Source organism: Phyllostomus discolor, chromosome 7, assembly GCF_004126475.2.
Source record: "Phyllostomus discolor isolate MPI-MPIP mPhyDis1 chromosome 7, mPhyDis1.pri.v3, whole genome shotgun sequence".
NCBI lineage: Eukaryota > Metazoa > Chordata > Mammalia > Chiroptera > Phyllostomidae > Phyllostomus > Phyllostomus discolor.
Genome location: NC_040909.2, coordinates 134,069,995 through 134,088,007, shown reverse-complemented (window position 1 = coordinate 134,088,007; position 18,013 = coordinate 134,069,995). Strand labels below are relative to the sequence as shown.

Below are 18,013 nucleotides of genomic sequence, written 5' to 3'. Positions count from 1 at the left end.
TGTGAAAGCATGCACAGTTCACTATGTACAGGTGTTGTGGACATCTGAAGGCAGCCAAGGCAAAACCTAGCAACTGCAACCTTCACTTTTAAATTCCTCTAGTAGGTGGTTTCAAAGACAGACCCTTAATAGTTTTTTTAAAATTTTTTTGTAGTTATTAAAATATACATCCTAGCAAAAAATGTATGGCTCATTGATCAATTCATAAAACACATAGTCTACCAACACCAATTGTTACAATATAAAAGAAACTTCTTACAAAAGAAGCTTTATTAAGATGTCAAAAACCCTGTTTTAACTCACAAATGGAAAGTATCTGTGTGAGGGTCTTTTGTAAGCTAGTTAAAGGCGATCCAGCTGGAAGCTTATACCCTGGGAGGCCTGTGCGCAGGCCTTCAATGTGGGAGACAAAGGCGGTACTGCCAGTCTATTGAAAACAAACATGAACGAAGTCTGTAGTTCGGATGCCTTCGAGAAGGCAGAATTAAAAATATATCATCAATTACTTAGCTTCCTACCCCCATCTTGGACCAAAGGGCAATTTCAATTACGTGGGTACTACAGCTCCGTGATCGTTCCAGTTGGGAACCTTGGAAAATATCAAACGCTACCATTCCATACCTGCTCCAGCATTGGAGCCGTTTCACTGCGGTCTTCCTTTTTTTCAGCACCGTCCACCCCAACGGCTTTGGATGCCAACAAACCTTGAGAAAGATCGCACAGAAATTGCTTATTAGAAAAAATGTTGACTTTCACCTATGAACTTCACAAAAATTTTAGCAGCTGAAATCCCCCATACTTTTTAATATATAGAAGTAAATATTCTCAAAAGTTGACTTGTCAAAAATACAAACACCCTTAATAATGACTCAAAGAAATGAACCACAATTTGAAAGCTGCTTACATAACTAGTTTTAAATATTACTACTAAAGATACTCTTAAAACACTATACACATATACATTTAATCCGTAAAAATTTAAAATTCTATGGCTTAACATCCGAAACCTGATAGTACTTAGATTATTAATATTCTTAATTATGGGCTTTGTCTACACAACTGAAATAAAATATAAAATTAAGATATGAGAAATCATCCCAAATATCCAGAATGTGAAATTCTTTTGTTATTGTTCTATTATTAGCTACGAAAAACCTTCTGATTCTTACTTCCCCCGGACGCTTTAACCCACTCGTGCCAGGTGGCCCCTGTGCTCACTGTAGTTTGTCATCCCGCAAGGGTGCTGCAAACACCCACGGGCGCATTCTTCGCTGGTGTGAAAAAGGTGTGGCTGCTTCCTACGATGTTTGAAAACTTAATATTAGAGCCTCCACAAACGATGAAATCACTTGGGAGTTCCAGTTTGCTCCCAAGTATACCACTAATTCCCAATTTTAGAAGACAGAGTATTTTATCTGGAGTAAGTATAATTAACTTGACATTAAAACTGCTTTAATTTATAAATTAAAGGCACTTACTTGACAAGTACCTTCAATGAAGCCAAGTTTATAAGGCTTGTATAACAACAAGTATTTGTTTTTGCTTATAGCCATCGGATACACAAAAGGTCACCAAAAATCATTTTCGTGTCACTTCAAAGTTAGCCACATGAAACCTTTGCATCAAAGGATGCTTAACAGTCAAAAGCATAATAGTAACTTACTACAGCAATTATACCAGATGTTACAGAAGCTGCCTACAGCGTATTTAATAGGAGGAAAAAAGTGCCCCCCCAAATGCCACATAACTTGAAGAGCCACAAGGCAATCTCTCTTGACTTTTTCAGATCACTCTCTCTAAATGTTAAGCAATCTAAGCAGGAATTCAAATACTAAAATTGTATTCTTAATGTTTGCAGTCAAATGTTAAACTAAGCAAAAAGCACTCTTCCTTTATTAGAAAGTTGAGTCTGTACCACCTAGAACTGTAATTTAAAATAGAAACGATGAAATGTAAAAAAAAAAATGTCAACACATCAGTGATTGGTATTAAAGCTGACGTTCAATCCAGTTTGAGATAACAGTCTGTACATAGTTGTTCAAGTCTCACACGGTGTCAAGTGTAGATTTAAATGGGGAAAAAGGGAATATATAAATCGTTTAAAACTACATTCGCTAGGTTTTTCTTCTCTAGCTAATGTTTTATTGTTGAGAATCAATACTACTAAAATAAAAAGAATAATTAAAGAATTAAGTTCTTTTGTAGAGAACTGAGAAGGATTCTGCATCTAAGGACTAGTGAAATAGGAAAGATGTTTGCTACTCAATCTATTAAATACATCTTATATTTTGTTTCCTTTCATGTACGACATAGAAATACTTTTTAAAGTCTCATCAATAGATGGACTAGATCCCAAACTCCAAAATTAAAAATAAGGTACTATACATTAAAAAAATAATTTAGTTGTACTTTGTGAATTGAAGTTAAGATATTATAGACCCAATTAATTAGAAGTCATTTTCACTTAATGGTTTGTGAAGGAAAAATAAAGCTTATAATGTTCTCATAAAAAGCAATGGGGCATTTGATAAGAATGACCTAAAATTTAAAAATACAATACTTGGGGCCTAGGGAATTCAAAGGCTCAAATGAGATCAGAAAAAGCGTTCACATTTACATGCACGCCACCTGACAGAGAGCTGAAAACATAAACTGTGAAGAGGCGGTCCACAGTCTGTTCTCTTCACCTGCTGGTGTTCTGGGGAGAAAGGCAGTATACTCCGAAAATGAGAATTAATTAGAAGAAAACAGAGGCAAGTGAAAATAACTCCAGTTATTTGCAAATACACATTATCAGCGTATAACTAACAGGTCTTCCTGCAGAAGAATGTACCTATAGAGTACCTTAACGAAATGTGTCTGTAAGATATTAAATATCGAGTAGAAGCGGAATATCAAATATTCGTGAATCCCACCCACCGAGTTACAATTTCTCAGCGCTCCGCACTCCAGCTATGAAACGCACAGCTGGTCCCTGGGTGCCCCCGGGACCGAGCGGCGCAGAGACCGGAGCCCCGGGGGGACAGCAGAGGGAGGGGAGGCGAGCCCAGTGCCTGCCGACGTCCGTGACCCGCTTCCCATCCGAGGGTTCCCAAACCCAATATTCCTCCTGGGATTCGAGTCCTCTTCTTGATACTATTACCAATAACGTATTACTGGCCAATTCACACTTCTTGGTTTTTAGAAACTACTTTTAAAATTCCTTCAGCCTCACGAACAAACCTCAGCTGGCGGGTCCGGTAGGAACTCCTGGAACTATTAGAAACGAGCCCCGCACCAGCGGCTGCCGTTCCTTCTACTCCCCTGACAATGTGTGCTTCAAAGTTACTCAAATTCGCTTGCGGCTTGCTTGCAACTTTGTCCAAAATACGGACTCCTGATTCTCCCTGTGCAACTGTCTGTTCTAAATCATTATGTGTAAAGTCTCTACCTATCCACATAGTACATTCCATAATGAAAAATAAGGCTCTAGAAGAACATATATATATTGTGCTACTAAAACTTCAATGTCTACTCATTTGGAAACGAAAAAAGCCATCCTACACCACTCTCTATAAAAAAATCAGGTTTCAAATCTCTACGTGTATATGGGGAAGAACAAGAGTGAATACATGAATTTAATTTATCCAACTTATCCGGCGGTTGGTCCACCTAACTGTAGCTTGAACTATTTAAAAACAGAGTGCAGGGCAACCCGCAGAGCAGGCCGGGAAGCTGCTGCGGGCGCAGCCCCGCACCTCTCCGCAGCAAAGGGACGACAGGGCGCGTACAGGCGAGCCTGGTAAATTTCAAGCACACCATACTCCCATAGCAAAAATCCCTCCCTCTGACCTAGTTCTCATCTGTGTTTACGGACTACAAACAAAATTCACTGTGCAGAGGCAGGCTTGAGTTTTACTCATCAAAGACAATCTCATGTCTATTGTCTTCTTGCATGATATAATTGTAACATGAGAACTAGATGCAGAGAGATGAACTAGTAAAAGGATTACCATACATTTAAATCTTCTGAGTAAAGAAAGGGAATTACACTGGTTTCACATTCTAAAATCTTAGCTCTTCTACTGCTGCCAGACTATCCCGTCTTCATCTGGATTCCCAAAGGGAAACGGAGACCAAGTCCCCACAGAAGACGGGTGTGACTATGCAACCAGTATCAGCATTTCCTCGAGGCACACGGTAAACTCGCTCCTCCCCCGCCCCACTGTCTTTTCAAGGCCATGCAGAAATAATGTATCACTGTGGAATGAGCTGTTCTTTTTTCACGTCTTGAAATGTTGAGCTTGAGCTTCTCAGTAAGACACGTGTATGCGTATGCTGGCTGAAATTAACAGCAGGTTATCTCGAGTGCAGGAAACCCGGGTGCTGGCAGCCGGCAGCCACGTCAGGTCGGCGCCCCTTCCATCTTCCTTGACTTGGGCCCCTCCACCGGTGCTGCTTCAGCCTCAGCATCCCAGGAGCCGGGAGGGCCAGTCCGCTTCCGCCACGCTGCGCGCCACTGGCGTCCATCCTTCCAGGCAAAATGGAAGTCTCAAGTCCCCATCGTAACAGTTCCCTGGACAAATTTTGGCTTTCTCCAAAGCTAATAGTTTCTAAGGAAAAGGTGGAATGAATGAGTTGATTTTTAAATATTTCCTGTCCTGGGACCAAATATATCCTTTATCAGAGAAAGGCACAAAATCAATATTGACAAAGGGGAAGACGAAGAAGTCTCACCCGCTGAAACCATACAATCACTAAGTACTACAACAGAACGGTGGTTCTGAAGAACCCTCAGGTCCGGGGTCATCCTTTGGAGGCCTTCCACTCTTCAGGAAAGAAACAAAATGTTTCATTTACGTTTATTCTTGAGGCTGACAAGGAAACCAAGCTTCTTCAAATTACTTAAAAGAATGCCAACAAAGGTTTATATAGCTTTATTAAGCCAAAGGCACTAAAAACCATTCTGTCCTTAGAATAAGAACATACGACTGAGTAATTAAAGTGTTTCAACTGCCCTTTTAACACTGCTCACAAGATTATATACATTCACAACTTCTTTTAAAGACTAGAATCGTTATGTTGAATAGGCACAGGAAGCAATGGGCTTCCATTCTGATACTTGAATCCCTTCTTCCATGAACGCTAACCAGGACAGGATTGTCAGAATTGTTCATCATCCTAGCTTGGTACTTCTTAAAGCACAACAAAGCACAGGGAAATAAGACCCGATTCTAGAGATCAACCTGAAGGTAAGGACAGACATTTTAAAAACGTATAGAAGTACTTTTACATTGGGAATTAATAGCTTCACTGTTCACCTCTCCAACCATCCTTAATGAAATTGATCAGGAGTGATACGGATATACAGTATTCAGAACCTCAGCCATTATGTCACTGCAGGCTGCCAAAAGCAGGTAACTCCGTTGTTACGGAAACTTCCCACCACCATGTGATCTGAAGACTAGGGAACTCCATAACTGTCGATCCCATCAATCCTCACAACACCCCTGTGAGGTAGGTGAAACACGTGTGATACCTCCACATCGCACAGCACAAAACGCTGAGTTTCGAAAGATGTTGACCTTGAAGAACATAAAGAAACTGTCTTTCTGATTAACCAGTTATACAGCCCAAAAGACACTTGACTTTATTGAAGACAAACTACTCTAAAACCAAACCCTCCGTTCCCCCCAAAAGAATCATTGCAGTTTACCAGTAATCTTGTTAAGTCGAGCTCTCTTTGCCTGAAATGAGTTGCCTTGATTATTTTTCCTCTTGTGTGATAGCGTGCTCTCTGGCTGTGGAAAGACCATCTTTGGAACGTTCTCTACATGAAGTCCTACTTTTAATAGAACACACATATGAGAGTTTGTACAGACTCCAAGTTAAAACACATGATTTCTTTAAAACAGTAAGACAGCAACACTGCTTAGTCTAGGGTCTGACACAGAACCCGGAGCACAGGCAAACCCCTCCCGGCCGGGCACCGCAGCAGGGGTGAGAACTGCCGAGCGGCCGGCCCTCGGGACCGCAGAGCAGGAAGACACTGGCCTGCTGCATTCTCTGTGTTACACGTTACACACGGAAATGCGTGCAGGAGCATTTAAAAGGTTTTAGAAAACACAGAACAAAGAAAACCCAAAAACTTACTACCAGTAAGTTACAGATCAAAATCTCTCTCATTGCTATTAAAAAATATTGACAGCATCCATGACCAAGTACCCATATTAGACCGTTAACCTTCAGATCTGTAAAATGCTAAAGGTTAACCATTATTTATACTAGGGAAAAAGCCTAATGATTTAACTCTGTGTTCAAACTACAGGCAGCCAAGGGTTTCGACTTGCTCGCTATTCACTGGGAATTTACCGCCACCATAGGAATGAACGTAAGAACATTCTGTACCAAAGGCATCACTGGACGTGGGCAGATCTTCCTTCTTCTCGACTTCCGGTGTGCTTATAGAAGCTGAAGTTTCTTCCTTCTTTGAAGGTACTTTAAACCATTTCCTCTCATCTTTCTCTTTATCTTTATTGCTGTTAGCACTGGTTCGAGGTTTGCTCCCTGTTTTATTCTTGGCTGCAGCTGCAGCAGCTGCTTTGACTAAAGCTATCCAGTCCTCCAAAGGAAAAACACAAAACATGTGAAACATTAAAAATTAATCAAAATTGAACTACACTAATGAGTAAAAACATGAATCATATTTTCAAAGCTACTTCCACATGCACACAAATTTAAAAATCTAATTAATTATATTTACAAGGTAGATCATCAACATGGTAGATCACCAAATTTAATAATCTAATGGATTAGTTGGATGTATAACCTTACATAAAAGAGAAAAATATTCAGTAACAAATAAATGTTCCTTTGGTGTATTTTCTCAGAAATAACAGGAAACTATGACAAATATGGAGTACTACAGGACATTCTGCTGTAGTACTTTAGGGTTTAAATGCCGAATTGCAATTCTTTTCTGAATACAAAAGACCATAAAAGAAATGAGAGAAATGTTTATGTTGCAATTCTGCAAAGATGAAAAGAAATGTGCTTCAGTGAGTAAGTTACTCTTCCTTGTTTGGGAGAATGTACCACTCAAAGTATGGTCAATTTCATAGAAATCAAGGTGTGATTTTATTAAATTTTAAAGCTTTTAAAGCTCAGGTACCGATCTGTTACAACTGCTTTATATTAACATAGGGTAAAAAAAGAGCGCCTGGACCGCAGTAGGGTCCCACGTCAGGGTCCAGATCCATGTCCCTCCCCCCACAGCTTCCTGGGGCCTGTGGTGGCTGCTGTTCTCCTGTGGTGCAAATACTTATTTTTACTGTGGTATGTGTCTTTGTAGTTTTGCTAAATAATTTTGACTCTTTCATTTTTAACTAAAAATATGGAAAGATGTAAAGAAGTGGTGCCAACATTTAAATTTTCACAACTGAAGATTTAAAAGAAAAACAACTGTCTGTAATATCTCCGGAGAGTAACCCCTTCCTCTCAGGCCACTACGCCGTCAAACAGACCACCAATTTAGGTTCAACCAAAATGAGTGATCCATTAAATTCTCAGCCCGAGCAACTAAAAACAACTTCTCGGCATCAAATGCATTTGATTCATGGCTTACGCTAACAAAATGGGATAGCTGCTCAGTCTTGAAAATATATGGTGAGGACAACAAGCCACGAGAAACGATCTGTGTCCCTCACTCTCCCGCCTGACCGAAATGAACCGAAAACACAGTGCGACTGAACCTAACACCCCACTACGGTGTGCCAGGAAGCAGGCTTTGTGGCCAGCAGCTGGTAGAAGCTGCTTCCTGAGAGCCCCAGGGACACACCGGCCTTGGAGCAACCACATCCTTGCTCGTGCCTGGAAAACACCCAGCATGCATCTCGTTTTCCCAGTATTTTAAACTATGTCCGAATACATGTCTTATCAGAAAGTGAATTCTGACACAGTTGTGAAATAAAGGTTTATATTTCTAGTTTGTAAAGGAACACAAAGACAAATACAAGATGCACCAGTATTGCCCAACCTGTTTTATTTACAACCACCCGCTATTTCGGTCCTGCCCATAAGAAACTAAGAGGCAAAAAAACTAACTGTAAGACAACATGACAGGAAAGACAGTAGTGGGATAAACAAACTATCATGGGAGATCGAAAAAGAAAAGATTGATTTTGACTGAAGAGGAAGGCCAGTGGAAGGCTTCAGGAGAAGTGAGGGGCAAGTTCAACTGGAGGTGGAGCCTGCTGGGGGAGGGGGCACAGGAAGAACACGGGCACGCGGAGCAGAAGGAAAACTGCTAACAAGAGCACTGGCCGCAGCCCGAGTGCACTCGGACGGGAAAGGGGGCGCAGGTGAGCCTGGAGAGTGGAGGTTAAGTAGGAAAGGGAACGCCACCACCAGTGAAAAAGACTGAAAGAGCAATGAGTGCGGCAGAAAGAGAAGCGCAAGGACCATCGGACAAAGGGAACAAAAGTGCCAACCCAGCAGAGATACGTGTTCATAGACTTATTAAGAGCAGAACATTTCATTTTGGGCTGCATACTATGGGGAAAATTTTAAGTTGTTAGAAAAATGCCGAAAAATGCCAGGTATACATTCCGTTTCCAGTGGTTTCCCATCTCCAGTAAAGAGAAAACTAGGAGAAATCAAGATTCCAGCTGTACCTTTGAAAACTGAAAGCCGGTATGAAAAATAGTTTTTGATCACATGACTTGTTAACCATAGGATCACTGTGGTGGTGTGATTAAAGGGTTCTCCCACTATTCTGCTGTTCCACTTTTAAGCAGGAAAGATTCACTATCAAAAGTAACCGGCGTGCTCGCTGCACGAGTCAGAACTGGCGCGAGTTCCGCAGGTCCCTGCAGACGCCGCAGCGCTCTAGGACGGGCGCTGTCTGAAATCAGGCCGGGTCTGGAGCCGCCCCGCACACAACGGCTGAGTGGGGTTTTAAGTCCCTCATTCTCTGAATTCCGAACTGCTCAACTGTGAAATGGAAGTATCAGCCATGCCTGTGTCAAAGCATTTGCTGCAAAAATCCAGTAAAACAATGTATGCAAGATACGTTTTAAAAGTGGTGAAACGACCTTATGAGCCAATCCTTAACATGACTGAATTACAACATAAAGTTTTTTATTGGCACCCACTTAAGAAAAAAAGAGCAGGGGAGAAAAATCCATTGAGAGCTTAGAGGAGGGCATTTGTATAGTGCATTTATTTGCTAGTTTAGTGAAAGAAATTTTATTGTATGTCTTATTAAGAACTTCTCGCCCTGGCTGGCGTGGCTCAGTGGATTGAGCGCAGGCTGTGAACCAAAGTGTCGCAGGTTCGATTCCCAGTCAGGGCACAGGCCTGGGTTGCAGGCCACGGCCCCTAGCAACCGCACATTGATGTTTCTCTCTCTCTCTCTCTCTTTCTCCCTCCCTTCCCTCTCTAAAAATAAATAAATAAAATCTTTAAAAGATAATAAAAAAAGAACTTCTCAAAGCACTAAAGATGTGGAAGAGAACACGCAGAGCTGCACTCTCTCAGCACTGCCCAACCCACATCTGCTTCAGTGTGTTTCCGGATGAAAACAAGCCAACAACTTGTTGGAAAAGAGACTCATAAAATGAGATAATTTTATTAAACAATTCTACAAATGTTTTAATGTGCTTGCAATTTAAAATTATAAAGAAAAATGCAGAATTAAAGAAAATATACTGCCACTAATACTGTATTTCAGTAGTTTGTATTTTGGCATTGATTTTAATTTAACTTACATCATGATGTGACTGAAATACTTACTAAAACTGAAATATCCAATAAGTTAATTTTTACAACTTGTAATTTTACCGCAAACTAAATTGGCTCAATGTCTCAATTTGGAAATTAAATAGTTTTAGGGCTAGAGCCATCTCACAAACATTTGAATCACCAGAATAATAAAATAATAGTTTTAAAGCACCAAAGAGAGAAAGACAGAGATAGGGAGAGAAAGAGAATTTTGTTTAATTAAATGGGTATATTTCAAACCAAATTCACAATGTTTTACTCAATGTTTCTATGCAGTAACCAAGAAATCACACCACTGAGTGCTTAAAAGAACACTTTATTTATACATACAAGTAGAAGAGCACAGAGCAATTTACTGATCAAAAGCATTTCAAATTACATTTCTTATTAATTAGAGGGGAAAAACTCTGCTAGCTGATCATTTCAAAAGTAAATTTTTGAAAATCTGGTGATTTAAAACATTCATACTTCCCTCAAGATATCCAAAATTGGTTTGTTTTTTTTTTAATGAGATGGTCTACATTTCCAGATTTCTAAACATTTACCCTTTTCTGCAGCTGACCAGGTGATTTCAACACATTTCAGCATGATATTTTTAACTTCATGGTATGGAACAGATATGTAGCATATTTCCACACTAGACATTTTCACAGCCTACTTTCAATTTCTTAAAATTAATTGTAGGTCCAGGTGCTGAAAATCCCAAATAACAGCAGAACATAAAAGAAAATATTTTAAATTTCAACTGGCACCTTTCTTTCCAGTATTTCAGGAAGCAGAGTCAACCAATGGAATCAGGGTTCTAACTGCATCCCAGACTCTCTGCAAAGGCGTACCGCTCATTCTCGCTGTGAGCAGCGCCAAGCCACATGACACACTGCTCACGCCACACGGCTCCGAGAGCCCTGCCACACACAGCCTACAGAGTGTCAGGTAAGCGCCTTTTAAAGAAGATTAATGACTATTGATTTATAGAAGGAAAGAAGAGGATAAGCAACTCAATATAAAAGTTTATTATTAAAAATTAACTTTCTAAATGATACTATATACCAGGAATAACAAAACGAAGTTAAAAAAAGGCACTTACCTCACTTCCCATAGACTGGTTACACGATCCAGCTGGGTCGATAGGACAACACCAGCTTAGTGGATGCTGGGATTGCACCTGGAACAGAAACTAGTGACCTATAACTTTAGCAGGTCTAACACCAAAGGAGCAAAAATCAAGTGTATGATTTACATTCTAAGCTTCTGTGTCTTGCTGCTATTTGGGGCTATCAGCACATAATCCTACAATTAGTTCACTTTATGAATACACATGTACATTTTGATCGGTCACCATTCAAGAAGACATCCCTGCGGGGAGCTGGGAATGCTGCACACTCTTACCTGCCCCTTAGCATCCTCGGGCATGGCTTTAATGTGCATTCGTTTTAAACAACGAATGACTCCGTCGTAAAACTGAACTGTGAATGTTCCTGAAAGAGGAGCAAGTCAGAATCGTTAGAAAATAACATCCATCCTTATTACAGCAACACTTGAAATTTGACAAGCAATGCCCTGAGAGATGTAAGCATCTGTGATTACAGTAACTGCAAACATACGACCCTGTTCAGGACTCCATCAAATTTAGTAAGTTTGTTTTCTCTTTCCCTCTAAAAAGTACACAAATTAAGTCCTGATAAGTTAGTTGCATTTCTGATTTTTACTGAAGTATTTCAAAATTTACTTTGTAATAATTTAAGTATGTTTAAATAACATGTCAAGTATGTTATAATACACCTGGACAAAAAGTAAAATCATTATTTACAAAAAATGTGTAATATTTCTATAAAAGTGTACTCCCTTTCTAAGTCTCTCCCTAATTAACAGACAGAAAGATCTGATAAAGGAAAAAACCATCTCCTCAGGAAAGAATCATTTCTTTGACAACAGTGGACTGGCAAATAAGAATTACAGATTCGCAGGCCTTTAAGCCAGGCAATACTTCACGGGTCACCAGACGAAAGTCCCCCAGTGCAGACGACATGGCCAAACCTGGAGCTGTGAACGCTCCCCCGACGCCGGTCAGCCGGTCAGCGAGGCAGCAGCACAGCCGTCACTGACCCCCAACCCCTCGCCTCCCCCTCCCCACCACCACCCCATCCTTCTTCAACGACTGCAGACCCTGTCTGTGTGGCTCGTACAAAAGCATGATGTCTTTCTCGTAACAGGTCACATGCTAGCAGGGCACTACAAGTCAGCACTATTAGAAAATATAAATTATGTGAATTTTATACTTATGGAAATCCCAGTATTTTTCTATCACTTCTACAAATGAGAGCAGAGTGCCACTTTAAGTAAACATTAGACACCTGACCTTTACAAAAAACATATAAACAATAAATGTGATAATTGGCATCACTGGCTTTGAAGTTGGCACACAGGAAATGACATACATGTATAAAAGTTTTCTTTTTTTATAATCTGAATTTCATATTTTCCTATGATGTAATACATGATATGACAGATATAAAAATGTAAACCCAAGTTATGAAAAAACTGATTGGTTGAACAGCCGGGAGACAGAGACACCAGAGGTCTGCGAGCACACTGCGTGCACACCCTCCGCTGCCCTCGCCCCTGCAGCCGCCCCTTCCTTCTCCGACACAGCTCTGGCAGGAGAGAGGCTGCTCGCGGCGCCAACTGTGCGTCCCTGCCCCGCGCACTGGCTGCTCTGTTGTGATGCCTCCCTCCGTCCCTAATCCCGGCCAGCTCCTGCTCCTGCTCCTCACAGGTCCGTCTTCAAACCCCACACGTGGTCTGAAAACTGCCCTGACCGCTGCAGTGACACGCCTCTTCTTCTCAACCTAAGGCATAGTACAAATACCTAAAACGTTCACGTTTCTTTACTTCTGTCAGACTTTTGCAGTGACTAGAGGGCTTCTTTTGCCTTTTTTTCTCTTTGTCCTTTTCTGGGGGGTGAAGGGGCAGGCTCGCCCACCATGTGGGGCATACAGAAATTACAAAATGAGTACCTCTAAGAGGAGATTTTCAAAAAACAAATGTATCTGCTCATGTTCCTCTAAGGGCTCGCTTACCCTGCTCCCGAAATGGCAGCGGCTGCGATCAGTGTCATCCCTCTGCCACTAATGTGACCCTGATGTTCTGCACTGCGTGCCCACGGACATCGGCAGGGACAAAGGGTGCGGGCGGTTCTGTTTCCAAGCTGGACACGCACACTCCCGATGCACTTTAAGCGTGGAAGGAGAGTCGCAAAGCTCACTACACTTAAAGAAAATGCTCTTGATGAGAATGACATTGTTTGGTTTTACTGTGTTTTGTGTTGTTTGGGGTGGATACCATTATCCAACAACGTTGATTCATTACTCCTTCCTTTCCTTCTACAAATGGTTACTGCCGGCCTGCTTGTACTAGGCTCTGGACTTGACCCTGCGGAAGCCCAGGTAGAGGGAACACAGGAATGTGGGCGCCATAACGGAGCTCTCCAGAAGCCCCAGTGCAGCACAGTGAGATCAAGGCCCCCCAGAAAAGGAGAAGTAGCTCACAACACTGCGATGTCCCTCAGTGCTCCCTGCAGTGAAGTGACTCGTGGTGATAAAATCATAGCCATATCTGCTATTTCGATTCACTAAAACAGTAAATGGAATGAGACCTTTGTAAAGTTGTAATCATATTTCTAGCTAGATGACTATGATTTACTTTTTCATACCTAACATTAATATAACTCTTTTTTAAATGTTTTTCTATCTTCTTACCTATTTATCTCGTTTGTTGTTAAGTTTAAAACCTCAGCTTAAATCCCTTCCATGGTTCACCTCCAAATAAAATTCACCTCCAAATAAAATTCAAATTCTTTAGCAAGCTTATAAGACACTTACACCTATTCTTACTTCTCTATGAACCCTCTTCTCCGGCTGTTCTACTTCCTTTAAAGGACCCCTCGCTCCAGTCACATCGGCGACTGAAGTTCCTAACGAGCGGCGTGCCTCTCCTTCTGCACACACCATTTCTTCCACCAGACAGGCACTTTTACTCCCTCCGTAGCTACCTAGCTTGCTTGCCTTTCAGGATCAGTTTAAAGGAAGTGTCCCCTTACTTAAATTAAACGCCCTTCTTGCAAACAAGCTGTCATTCAGTGTGCTTCTTTAATATTACAAAAAATGAGTGGTCAAGTTTGAGAAATAATTTAATAGAAAAACTAATGTATTACCAACTTGAAAGATATTATTTATAATTATTTCACAATTGTTTTAAAGGCTATTTTAAGTAATAAATTTAAAAAAATTAGTGTTATTTTCAATAGTTCAGATATTCTCATACTTTTTCAAAGTAATTGTTCTACAAGTGTTTTGTAAGTTCATTACCTGTACAGTAGATTGACTGACCTTATGCCACACTGACACACCGGAGCTCTGGGTCATTTTCAACAGTTCTAATCAGAGCAGTATCAATATCAGATACCACCAAAGGTTACTAGAGAACAGTGAACCCTCAGTTATCTACAGAAATTAAGAAAAAGCGCCGGGGAAAGATGCAACAAAGGAAACCCTCACACTAACGAAGTTCCATACTCCGTCCTCAGGAAACAGTGCACAGTCCCTCGCTTCCAAGTCGAACTGGTCTGACTTGCCCTCTGCCTTGAACCTGGCCGGCCTCACACTGGCTGAGGCGAGCACCTAAAAGTAGCTCGGACAGCCAACTGGAAGTAGGGAAGTAGAAATAAAAAGCACACAACACAGAACTGTGAACTGAAAACTAAAACGAAATTAACCATCTACCCACCTCTACCAGCTGCAGCAGTGTATTTAGGCATTAATTAACATTAGAAATACATTAAGACTTTGCTGTTAACCCCATCTCAGACCTCCGAGCACCCCAGGCACGCACCTTCCTTGTTAACGGCCTCGATCTTGGCGGGGTAATAGCGGCAGTCCGTCCACCGAGCCAGGACCTCTTCTCCGGCTTTAAAGTCCTAGTTTAAACAACTTTTAACATCAATGCCGTGTACAGTAATAAGAGGTTCCTTAATAAAAACGAGCTTTTGTAAACTTCAACAGAATTCCCTTTAAAATACATCGCTACTATCTAGCAGGCGAGAAAAGCTGGCTACTTACAAAGAAATCGTCCTCGTCCTTCAGACCCTCTTTCCTCAGCGCCGGCCTCTCAAGCGGCCGCAGCCTGTTGCTGTCCCAGTAGATCCACTCGTCGTAGCGGTGACTCCAGCGCTCAAAGTGGACCAGCATCTTGCCTTCCTCATAGTCAATTTTTTCAATTCGTGATGGATACCTCAACAATAAAGAGGAGCTTCATATCAAGAGAAAATTCTTACATTTCTTTACACAGAGTATGAAAAAGTATGAACTATCATTTACAGTGAAAACCACAAACCAAACATGGGTCCATATTTTTAAACTACTCAGTCAACGGAGTTTGCTTTCTTATTTTTGTCTTTTTTTAATGATTATTCTCAATACCTGATAAAATCAACACTCTGATAAACTCCCAATGTAAATAATTATTGCACAAGAGTCCTGAACATTACCCGATTAATTCTAATCCTAGAACTACCTATAAAATACTAATAACAAAGAAAACAGAAACCATCTAAAATATGGTTAGAAAAACTGAAGACTATTTATGGCTATACGAACAACAGTATATCCACTGAATGGAGATTTTTCCTTTATTTTTTAAAATGATTTATGATATTTTTTCTTTTTTTATTGTTGACAATAGTACATACAAATGGCTCCCTTGTCCCTTCCATGAAAGGATTCTAGTATTTAAAAGTGGTGTTTACAAATCATTTTTTCTGTATTTTCCAATATTTTATAATGAGAATCAATGGTGGTAGAGGAAGCACAGTTTAACCTTAAATTTAAAAACATAAAAGTGACAAAAAATGACATGTTGTTCTGTCTTCATGTGTGATGATTCTCCTACAATTTGAAAATGTTAACTCTAAACTTTTAAAAAGGCAAATTGCTTCATCATTCCTTTTTTAAAATCTTATTTTATTGACTATGCTATTACAGTTGTCCCAATTTTTCCCCATCCCCCTCCACCGAGGCCACCCCCACTCCGTCAGGCAGTCCCCACGCTGCTGCCCCTGCCTATGGGTCATGCGTATGTTCTCTGGCCACTCTATGTCCCCCGCCGTGCTGTACAAGCCCGAGACTCCTCTGTAACTACCGATCCGTACTCCCCAATCCCTCCACCGTTTCTGCCCATCCCCCTCACTCCCTCTCATCTGACAGCCATCAGAACGTCCTCTGCATCTGTGATTGCTTGTTCTGCTTATTTCAGATTCGATCATTGATATGTATTTATGCCATTTTATTGTTCATATTTTTGATCTTCTTCTTCTTCAAATAGTTCCTTTAACACTTCATATAATACCAGTTTAGTGGTGATGAACTCCTTTAGCTTTTTCTTGTCTGGGAGCTCTTTATCTGCCCTTCAGTTCAAAAGGGTAGCTTTGCTGGGTAATCTCGGTTGTAGGTCCTTGCTTTTCATCACTTTGAATATTTCTTGTCAATCCCTTCTAACCTGCAAAGTTTGTTTTAAGAAATTAGCTGGCAGTCTTATAGGAACTCCCCTGTGGGTAGCTGCTTTTCTCTTGCGTTCCTTATGTACTATGTTAAATGTTCACAGCCGATTCAATTTTTTTTAAAGAATTAAATAAACTTAAGAATTCAATAGCAGCACATGGTAGATGATTGTGCCGTAATAGTTTATTTCATATTTTTGCTAGTTTTGGAGGAACCTGAAATTTTCGTTGCCTCTGGAAAAGTAGCTTTGAATACATAACATGATAGGCCTTACTTAACTGAAATTCAGAAAATGACTACTGCCTGCTTTACAGATCAGTCATGTGACTCAAGGCTCCTTCCACAGCCCAGGGCCCTGGCTCCTTCTCTGCTGTAGCAGAGCTGCCTCCCTACTTTCGTTCAATAACACTCAACTACGTGGAGTTGGGTCCCGAGACACACACACCATGCTGTCAAGCATTTGTGCTTCCATATATTGTTTTTTCTGCCTCGCCCTAAGCTGCCCTTCCCTTCCTTTGTACGCTCATCATTCCAAACTCGGTTTAACGTGTAATCACTTGTGCAAAGCCTTCGCCGACTCCCCTGCCCGCTGCCGACTACACCCATCTCCTCACAATCAGCTCAGTGCAGCTTCCCAAGCCTCGTGCTGCACAGCCCTTTCAGCCCTTGAGATGTTAATATGTGCACCACAAAAGAAGGGTTCTGTGGTCAATAAGCTCAGAAAATACTGGATTTGAAAAAGTTAAACCACTTTCTTTACTGAAAGACCTCCTGGTCCCATCACAAGATGGAGACAAAGCATCACTATCAAAGGTTACACAGATAAAGGACTGTGTAACCGTTTGCCACAGAGTATTTATTAACATTTCTTGGGATGGGGGAGCTCCAGGGAACACGAGGTAAGCACACTCGGGCCTGTGAGCTTTGGGCAATGAGCCGTGCCCATCCTTGCGTCCCCCAGCATCTAGCGCGGTGACAGACACACCGGCCATGCAGAAAACGCTGGACGCGAATAGGAAAAGATGATGTACACGCTTCTCCGGAACCAAGAAGTCTGTCCACCCACTTAGGTCTTTACGTTAGATCTAACTTTAAGTTAGGTCTTACCCTCAGTCTTTCAGGGAGTGGGAGAGGGTGAGGAAGACTCTGTCTAGAAAAGCATAAGGCCAAGAACACTGAGGTTACCACATCCCTCCGGTGGACACCCTGAGCGCGCCCACCCACTTAGAATCAACGCTGTAATGCTGGTCTTCGGCAGTGTGGCTCGGGTTGGTTTGTTTCTGCTGTTCTGGCTTTCCACAAGGCAGAAATGTCAATAGCATTAAGGGAAACCTAGGGATAAGGCTTTCATTTATTTTTCAACACTCACTAGCCACTTAACTACTGTGAAGAGATTTCGTCAGTTACAAAAATTGGTAAATTTCTCCCAAAACATAAAAGCCTCTAATTTCACACATTTACTTTCACATCTTTTAAATTTTGAATAAAAAATAAGGAGCTTACTCTCAGGTTCCTTCACACTCTAAATATACCCAATCCTATATACTTGAAACACTTCTCAAAGTGAGAACAGTCACGAAGAGAGAGTTAGACATTATCTTTACTGCCACATGATTCAATTCAGTAAGAAATTAGGATCTGCCCTGGCTGGTGTGGCTCGGTGGATTGAGTGCTGGCCTGCCTGCAAACCAAAGGGTCAC

The 18,013-nt window shown here is 41.1% G+C and overlaps 1 protein-coding gene across 2 annotated transcripts in view; it reads right to left on the bottom strand.

Moving 5' to 3' along the window:
- Nucleotides 1-18,013, bottom strand: part of PHF20L1 (PHD finger protein 20 like 1) — a 65,996-nt gene that overhangs the window by 31,058 nt on the left and 16,925 nt on the right. Inside the window, exons 3-9 of one of the 2 annotated variants that reach the window (XM_028533634.2) lie at nucleotides 14,877-15,048; nucleotides 14,650-14,734; nucleotides 11,149-11,237; nucleotides 10,847-10,924; nucleotides 6,388-6,601; nucleotides 5,696-5,821; nucleotides 622-704 (exon numbers count right to left, since the gene is read on the bottom strand). In XM_028533634.2, coding sequence (XP_028389435.1) covers nucleotides 622-704; nucleotides 5,696-5,821; nucleotides 6,388-6,601; nucleotides 10,847-10,924; nucleotides 11,149-11,237; nucleotides 14,650-14,734; nucleotides 14,877-15,048 — 847 coding nt within the window. The remainder of the gene's footprint in view (nucleotides 1-621; nucleotides 705-5,695; nucleotides 5,822-6,387; nucleotides 6,602-10,846; nucleotides 10,925-11,148; nucleotides 11,238-14,649; nucleotides 14,735-14,876; nucleotides 15,049-18,013) is intronic. The other variant, XM_036031439.1, reaches the window with a different exon arrangement.